Here is a 9,328-nt window from a genome sequence, read left to right on the forward strand (position 1 = left end):
CAAATATTTTTCCGTATATCATTTGTTTTGCTACCAAGTAAATTAAATTGTATTTTTCATAAGAAATATTTATTTGGAAATCAAAACTTATTTTCTCGCTATAGAGCGAACCCTCAAAAGAGATTTATTTAAATCTAATTCTATCTAATTTTTATAAAATAATTAATAGAAAATATTAGATTTTACTTAAGACCTTAGATACCTAAGCTTAGGTTACCTTACATCTTTGGTAATGATAATTATAAATTTTTTTTGAAATACAAAGAAAAAAAAAACATATTTTAATAAACTGAGACGTTTCTATGCTCTTATTTTGAAGCACTGTCAAAGTTGGGTCTGTGCGGTACGGGATGTTTTTACAATCTTTGGCTTTTCCAGTAGCCTTGCTAGATATTTCCACATGAGTTGGCGTCGTTGGTTGCGCATTTTCAAAAAGGTTAATTTTGCATTTATGATGTAAGGGGCAACGCATAGCCATCCGCATGCCAGCCAGGCAAATACTTTGAATATGCGCAGCTTGAAGCCAGTTGAGGCTGCCAGCAATTTTACAAAGTCTTGCAACATTTTGTTACCACAGCAAAGAGAGTGTTGTAGCCCTTTAAAAGTGGTTGATTTCATCAGCTTAATGTAAGGTCGGCGAGCTGCAGATAATAATTTATTTTTGCTTTACTGAATGCCTCTGTGGCATGCAATAGAGCGCGTCAGCTGCTAACACGAAACCAAAAACCACAGATGCATTTTAGCATATTGCCTGGCAGCTTTGGGCCAACATTCTTTTTATTTTTTATTATTAATTTCTTTAAAACATACTTTAAACTAGGGCTTGCTTAATGCAGGCATTACATGTCATTAGATAGTGTTAACCATTTTGGATTGCATTATTGAATTTAATTCTTCTTCTCAGTTAGATTGTAGATTTGCTTGGCAACATCCGAAAGCTGCACATCGATTGCCTTGGTGTCATCGTACAAGGAAGGTGCCTCGCCCAATATGACAAATGTTCCCACCAGCGAGGCAATCATGAATAGCCAGAGAAACAGGCGATCCATGACCATGGCAACAAAGCCCCAATCCTGATCTTCCTGTTATTAAATAAACCAAATGTAATTTTCACAAATGAGCACATTTAAATATAAATTTGATGATGCTTAAACAAAAAGAAAATGTAAAAAAATTGGTTTACAGAGTAAGAGAAAGAATTGGGCGCATTAATTGCACAAAGGTTCGTATGCGCAATGTTGACTAACTACAGTACGCTTTAAGCCCACACTTTGAGTGATTGCTTTCATTAAGCACTGACGCTTAATCTGCTTATGCCCAGCTTGTTATCAATCAAAACGAAACTTCCAATAACAAAGCAAACCCAACGTAACCAACAACCAGTAAAGCAAATACACAAAAAAGCCTGAAAACAAGCGCCAGAAATGGAGAACAAAGAGTTGGTCGTTGGATTTGATTGAATCGATGGATGGAGTCTTTGCCAGCCAATTGCCAGTCAATTGAACAAAAGCAATTAAAACTGGATTTCGTGTGGTCTTAAAGTGCAACTACGGCAAAGCTTAAATAAGTCGACACAAACTACAGATAAAGAGAGAGAGAGAGCTAGAGAAAGACTTGCTGTCTGACGGTCTGGCTAGAGTTATAGTCAAAGGGTTGCGCAGATCGGATATCGATAGGCGCTGCAAATGGCAAGAACGGACGTGCAAAGCGATTTCTGTGGTTTTTTGGCTATGGCCAAGCCATATGCAGCTCAAGTTGCCGCTACTGTTACAGCTCCAGCTTTAGCACCAACACCATCGTCGTCCATGTCATCGTTGTTGTTGCTGTCGTTGTCGCTGTCACTGTCCGTGTTGGTGTCGGTGTCGTTGTCGTCATCCTCCGGCCAAACGGAATTTTCAATTAAAAATTCAATCAGCTGCAGCAGAACTTACCGCATTGAACTCGTCCTGCCGTTGCATGTGGTGCTGTATGAACATGACGTTATGTATGGCCTTCTCCAGCTCAAACGGATACTTTTTGCGTGCCGCCACATCGCTCATGGAGTCATCCAGGCCGGAAAGCACTGATGGTAGCCCGTTGTACCCGCTCAGTGTGCTCAGGCCACCGCCCAAAGCACCCACCAAGCCACTGAATCTGCAAGAGAAGGTTAATACCCGACTATATAACGAAACACGCATCGTGCACCGGCCTACACCTATGTTTGTGAAATTTTAAGGCAAGTCTTATCAGCATTATGTATAAATTCTTTTGAATCATCGACCCGTTCTTCAATTTATAGTATAAATATAAATATAATATTAAATGTCTTCTATTTTGATCTTACTAGAGATGGGCACAAGAAATAAAATTCGATTTCGCACCGCCCGATTCGCTCCGACACGTAACACACATTTGGTATTCTCCGCCATCAAGAAATAATTTAAATTTATTCCACCTGTCCTGATCCGAAACTCTTAGACTATATTTAATCCCACTACTGAACGTTACCTTTGGTATAATTTTCTGGGGCCGCCCTCGTACATGAGAACTTACCTATTGGTCGCCGTGGTCACATGCATGCCATTACAGCCGCCGACGCCTACGCGTCCCTGCATGCGGCGTATTGAATCGGGACTCGAACCGCCAGAGTTCATTTGCATTTCATCCATGAGGGCCTGGCCGAACTTTGTTTTGCTAAACTTCAAGCCGTAGTTGATCTTATTGGCGGCCAAATCACGCAACAAATCCTTGGGCACACGCATTAGCAGCAACTTGGGTAGCCGCTTGATGAAGAAGGAGCGTATCCACGGTCGCATCTTGTGTGTGCTGGGCTTACGATAATGTATATTGAGTATAATGATTGTTATTACAACGCTCAGCCCGACCAGCAACATGGTAAAGAGAAGATATTTGCCCAGCAGTGGCAGAGCCAGCGAAGTTGATGGTATAATTTCCGATATGAGCAGGAAGAACATAGTTTGCGAGAGCAAAATGCTAATGCAAAGCGCAATCTTTTCGCCAGAGTCGGCGGGCAGATAAAATACCAGAACCGACAAGTAGGAGATGCCCACGCAGGGTATGATGAGGTTAACCGTGTAGAAGAGTGTCTTCCGTCGCAGCGTTATATTAAAGAATATGTCTGAACATTCAACAAGAGCCAGCGAGTGCAGCATGAAACAAAAGTGGAGAGAGAGAGAGAGAGAGAGAAAGAGAGAGAGAGAGAGACAAGGAGCATGGATTTGGGTATGGGTTGGGGGTTTGCATAGTGAGTTTGGGTAGAGCTTTCGCGTGGGCGTGCCAGCGAGCAAAGTAAGAGCTTTAAACTCTACGAAACTCACCCGGATACGGCTCGGCACAGCAGGGATAATATTTCTCATGGCGTTCAGCAGGTACGCCCAATATATCCCATTCGACACTTGGATAATACTCGCGCAAATCAATGCCAATCTCAACTTTATTGTCCTTATCGTTCTTCTGGTTGATGTGCTTTAAATCGATCTGCAAAACGAACGGCATTGAAAGAGTCATAAAATGCATAAAGCTTAAAGGCACTTTAAGCCGGCGGGCGTGACGCTCATCGGCCGCGTCCAAGTCATTCTCTTGTCGTCACCGTCACCGTCACCGTCACCGTCACCATCACCATCGCCATCATCATCACTGACATCGTTGTAGTCGCCTGCCGGCGACATCTTTGCCTCCGCCTTGAGCAGCTTCCAGTTGATGCTCAAGTGCAGTCGTTAAAAGAGTGGCAAATTTAAATGCGTTGACAATGACTAAGTCGCACAGTGGAGAACATATTATTAACACCACTTCAAAATTAGTTAAGTTATAGTCGACCTCGATGACAACAGAATAAAGAATATCTACCAAGAAATGGGTGGTATGTATGGCTGGGCTTTGCACTAAGAATGTCAATCATTTATAGTAATAAGAAAGCAACCCTCTGATTAACTTTACAGAAAACGTTTGCGAAATTTTCATATTAAAAACGCTTAATCTCTAAGGCCAACCCTTCAAACGGACCAAAATCTAATTAAGTTTACTTTACTTAAGTCCTTACTGTCCTCGAGTTATTTTTCCGGTTAACCTATTTTAATAATAATAATCACATAAATATAATTAAAGTTTTTCACCTACGTGTTCTCTCCTATATCATTTAGCTTATATTTTTTCATTTTTTTCATTATATATTGCTCGTACTACTTATTAATAAGTAATGATTGCATGGTCGCTTATTTGCTGTTATATTTTCAATAATAAGGCCACTGTGCGACGTCCGGTCAGCGGAACCGGATACGGGAATGGTTTCTGGGGGAGTCACACTTTGCTTTAATTTATGGCCGCGCATTTTTATGACAGCGCCACACACACACAGTCTATCCCTGCCAGTGGGATTGGGGTGTGCGTAACGGTAACGGTTAGACAAGTTTCAATTACACTTTTACAATTTCTCACATTTTAATCTGCAGAGCAGCCGACGCCCTTTCGATGTTCGCCCGGCATCTTAGGCTTGTAAGCGCACGTTCTACGCTCATATAAATGGTCGGTCATAAATCCTATGCCACGCCCCATTACGCAAGAACTGAGATATATATATATATATAAATGTATGGGGTAGATATACCTGATCGCCATCGTAGGTCCAGGAGCCGAACTTCATGAAGCACGTCTGCTGATCAAAGGGAAAGTAGCGCACATCAATTTCACAGGATGATTTGAAAATTGCCGGCGGTGTCCAGACTACCTTGCCCGTGTAGTGTAGAATGGCCTTTGTCATGGTGGTCACCACGTACTCACCATCGGCGCTGCGACAGATTAAAAGGCCAGGTTGTTGTCAAAAATATAGCTTTAACTTTGAATGCGTGGACTCACTTGTTATATAGCACAATGTCGGGCAGCCAAATGTGCTCGGAGGGCACATAGAGCTCGGTGACGCCACCATATTCGGATGGATCCCATTTAAATTTATGATCCTGCCATTCATGCTCCAACCACACATTGGTTGTTAGAATTTGATCTTTGAGATTCTGTGTGCGAGTGAAAATTAAAGCCGCCGTTTTACTAGATAAAAAACTGCACACAGGATGCCCATGCATCAAGCGGGATTTGCATTTTTTCTACTCCTAGCAGCAGCAGGAACAGGCATCAGCATCAGCAGCTGCTACTGCGGCTGCCGCTGTTCCTCCTACATCATTTGCACTGCAACTACAACGACTATGTGTCCCTGGGTCTGTCTGTTTGTTTGGCTGGATGTCTGCTTGCGGGCCAACTCTTCCTTCCCTGACGCCACCGAACATGCATCCTCTGCCCTGCCGCTAATGTGCTTTTTGCTGTCAGCTTAGGGTTTTTGGATTTTTGGCTTGTTTTATTACCTTTTAAGCCTCGTGGTAGCGGCACTTTGTGGTGCTCCTCTACTCCTCCTCTAACCTAGCAAAGTATTCTGCAGTAATTGCACTGTGTGTGTGCCTTACCCCCTCCGGCGGCACAGGGCATTTGACAAATGCACCGCCATGAACTTAAAGCTTGTGTGCCCTAAACTATTATGTAGTTTATTTTTCCTTAAAACAATCAATTTGTGCTGAAATGTTTTATAAATTGAGTGTTGAGGAATAAGTTTTTTATGCATGGTGAATATTTTATACGCCTCATTATTTCTGTAGGCACTTAAACTTATTTAAAGAGTTTCGTTGAAATCATTAAATTCGTTGTCTCTAATGGAATCAATCAAAGTGCAAAATAATTAACCAGATATTCAAATAGCTTCTTTCCTTCTCAAGTTTCTATGGTTGAAAAACTGTAGCGTTTTATTATACAAAAATTATTCAACCTCTTAAATTGGGTTGGGCATTTTTATTCAAGAGCAGTGTTTTAATTTCTTCTAGATGTTGCGTAAGCTTATCAAAAATGTTTTGAATTTCCGTTGGGAATTAGTTGTAGCAGACTACTTGAGGCAGAATTTTAATATTAATATATATAGTAAAACTTGATTAAGACGTATGTTTCAATTAAATGTTAAATTAAAAAAAAATATTTTTAGAATGTACACCATTTTTAGGAAAGGACACATTTTTGCTAATATTGAAATAGAAGAAGGTTCAGGGTATCCCCCAGTCGGGCACATCGTACTTGTTTTATTTTGTTAACGATCAAAAGTTATTGCAACTGTTTGGCTGTTTACAGTTTGCGCCCAACTCGATAAAATGGCGCTGGCAAATGTAGCGCAACGTTGCCCGAGTGCTCCATTGAAGCGCTTAATTAAAAAATAGCCATGCCAGAGCCAGAGCCAGAGCCGGGCACTCAGCTCGCTTTGGCTGTGTACTAATGTGTGGCCCGTCTAAGTTTGGCAATTGCATTAATTATTTTGAGAGTGCTGTGGGGCCTGCCACACATCATTGACTTACCAAATCGATGAGTTGCGAGAGGCGCAGTCCCAGCTTGACCAGCACCGTGTCCGTGTTATTGCTGACGGGTCGTATGAGGCGATTGTAGTTGCTCAGCAGATCATCGTAGAGACGCTTCGCGTCCGGATTGGCCTGCACCGTTTCACAGAAGAGCAGCAGAAAGGCCAGCAGCAGGCAGAGTAGCTTGCAGTGCCGCCAAATGTCCAGCAGCAGCGCCAGACGTGGCCGAGCCCAGCGCCACATGACGTCACAGCTGCCTCAGTTGCCTTGAAGGCGCTTTGGCCGGTGTTTTATTGATACTAAAACACGCGCACAGGTTTTTGTTTACCTTTCGCCTGCCTGGCGTGCGTGAAGTAGTTGGAAGAGAATTGTATTTTTAGTACTTGCGTGGAACTAAAACTGGCACGCAATAAGTCTACACTCGACGGACAGCTGCGCAGCGCCAGCGCCAACTCAGACTCAGAGGCGTACTCTCGCGCAGGATGTGGCAGCGACAGCGATGCCAGCGTTGGCAGCGCAGCGGCAGCGGCAGCGGCAGCAGCTGAGCAGTTGAGTTTAAGCAGGGCCGTTGTTGTTCTTAGCTCTGAGCTGCAGGCATGCAGCTGATTTTGTTTGCAGGCCGATTGATTAAGTATAGTTTCTTGGGGCAACGCAGCAATTTTTATAATTTAAACATTTTTAAAATTAATAAAATAAGCTCAATAATTATCAATTGTTTTATGCACAGCCTAGCAATATTTAATCATCATATTGAAAGGTTATTTTTAATTTTCACTTGTGGCTTGACAGTTTGACGTAGTTTGCTCCGTGCTGTCCTGCATAGATATTCACAGGATTCGTACTGATGTGCGTTTTGTTTTTGTAGCCATTCGTGGCCCTCTCAACGAAACAGCAGCAGTGACTGCGACGCCAGCCTACGTTGTGGCGCTGCTTTGTAGCTTTGTCGCCAGCATCGCGCAGATGCTGCGCAGCGCCTGCGCCCTGGGGATCACCCTGTTTTTGAGTGCATCTGGCGGAGGTCCCGGCTGTGTGCTGGCTGTGCTTTCGTATGAGTTTACCCATATTGTTGCCTAAGCCAAGCCCTAGTGTGTCAATCCCTCTCTCTTCCTCTCGCTCTCTGTCTCTTCACCTACAGCTCTCCACACCTTTCTCTCTCTTTCTCTCTCTCTCTCTCTGTTTCGCTATCTCCCACTCTTTCTGGTAACGCTCTTCAGTTGTTAATCCAGCGACTCCATTACAACTTCAATTGCTCTGTTTGGACTCTCTGCCGTTTTGGAACGAGCCACAGCCCAAAAAAAGTTGTCCATGCAAGTACTCCAAACAAAACTTTGGGCATTCGGAAAAAGCACAGACACTGACAGCACACCCACACACATTCCAGCATTCCATACAAAACACTCATACGCCCAGTTACCTCGCATTCTGTTTAACCAAAAAACCAAATTTCTCGTAATTGTCAACACTCGTTAAAATGCACGTTAACATGCAGCTAGAGTAGATCTCCGAAACACGCATACCCAAACACCCACACATACTCACACACGCAAACACCTTTCAACTGCATTTTGCATGTTTACCGTTGCAATGTTGGCAATGCTCAGATTTTGGGTTTTGGTTTGTCGTTCGGTTGCCCATGTTCGCATATGTGTCATATTGCGATTTTGAATTGTTTCTGCGGCTTCATTTTGCCACAGCAATAGCAACTTGCACAACTTGCACACATTGCCAACCGCTCTCTGTTCAGTAATATGTTCCGACTGATGACAGCAACAGCAACATCAACTTGAACAACAACAGCAATGGCAACAACCACAGGCCACAGGACACTCTATGTTGAAGCCTGTGCCTTGAGAATTGCATGCAGGATTTGCTGCTTTTTGCACAAACTTGATTAATATTAAGGTAATGGAGGTCTTGCGTGTTCTTTGTTAATATGCAGCAGAAATTGCAATTAATTCTTTATAGAACATTCGTATTATTGATAACCAAAAATTTCTTGAAAGTTTATATCGTTTGAATATACAAATATTAAAATATTTCTTACATTAAGCAAATTATCAATACACATTATTTATTTGAAATATGTATGTGGTACTGCTAAAATCAATTGAAGAAATTAACTGACTTATAATTAGATAGTAAGGGCATATGTGATCCATATTTGAATGAATCAAACTCGTTACGTTTTATTTTGTAATGCTTGAAGTATTTAATGTACAGCTATCTGTAGAGGAAAATAACTCGAAATATTTACACACTTTTTATTTTTAATATCCAGAATTTCGATTAGCAATTTTGCAACACCCATTAAAATGTGAACCCTTTGACCCCTGACTTGGTATTGTTGCTGTCGTCGCTTTTGTCAATGCTGTTTTTTATTGTAGTTATTGTTAGTGCACAGTGCGGCCCGAAAATGCCTTAATGATACGTGAACTTTGTCATTGGGGCTGGCATCGAGCCGCGTGTGTTTTATGGCTTACGGTCAATGGACGTCGTTTGCTTTTTAGCTGCTTTCGGAGCATAAGCAGAAATTCTTATTCTTGGTCACATCAGCAATTTTCCTTAGCTTACCATTAACAGCGAGCGACAAGAATAACAGCAACGGCACAAGAATCAATTTAATGAGCCAAATATGCGCCTGCTGCTGTTTTGTTACAGTTAACTTTAATCTGGTCTATAAGCTGCTTTATTGCAGTTCTATGTTTTTGTTGATACCCTTTTTAGAGCCGCCTTTAAAAACTGCTGTGTACTTGTTTTGAAGTTTTTTCTTTGCTTTTGGTTTTTCATTAGCCATCTATCTGTGTTGTGGATATGCTGCTCTAAATGATCCATAGATGCGCATAGTTTATTGCTGCCAATATAACAAAGCAATCAATTGTACAACAACAATGGCACAATAACAAACAACAAATTTGCCTGTTTGCAACTCGAACTTTGATTTTGCGTTT

The 9,328-nt window shown here is 42.0% G+C and overlaps 1 protein-coding gene across 1 annotated transcript; it reads right to left on the bottom strand.

The window, feature by feature from the left end:
- Window positions 1-747: 747 nt before the first annotated feature.
- nAChRalpha2 (nicotinic acetylcholine receptor alpha2) lies at window positions 748-7,214 on the bottom strand. Its single transcript, XM_002053285.4, has 7 exons — window positions 6,381-7,214; window positions 4,852-5,006; window positions 4,604-4,784; window positions 3,318-3,477; window positions 2,533-3,118; window positions 1,932-2,133; window positions 748-1,082 (listed from the first exon to the last, which is right to left on the bottom strand). Exons 1-7 carry the CDS (start codon window positions 6,621-6,623, stop codon window positions 888-890), a joined length of 1,722 nt encoding a protein of 573 aa, XP_002053321.1. The 5' UTR covers window positions 6,624-7,214; the 3' UTR covers window positions 748-887.
- Window positions 7,215-9,328: the final 2,114 nt, after the last annotated feature.

This window comes from Drosophila virilis, chromosome 2 (assembly GCF_030788295.1).
Source record: "Drosophila virilis strain 15010-1051.87 chromosome 2, Dvir_AGI_RSII-ME, whole genome shotgun sequence".
Taxonomy (NCBI): Eukaryota; Metazoa; Arthropoda; class Insecta; order Diptera; family Drosophilidae; genus Drosophila; species Drosophila virilis.

Excerpts from the sequence above, each read along its gene's own strand:
- nAChRalpha2 (XM_002053285.4), bottom strand. The coding sequence starts at position 6,623 with ATGTGGCGCTGGGCTCGGCCACGTCTGGCGCTGCTGCTGGACATTTGG. Across the intron at positions 3,119-3,317 it reads CTGTGCCGAGCCGTATCCGG|ACATATTCTTTAATATAACG; the intron begins GTGAGTTTCGTA and ends TTGAATGTTCAG. Across the intron at positions 2,134-2,532 it reads GTGACCACGGCGACCAATAG|ATTCAGTGGCTTGGTGGGTG; the intron begins GTAAGTTCTCAT and ends CTTCTCTTGCAG.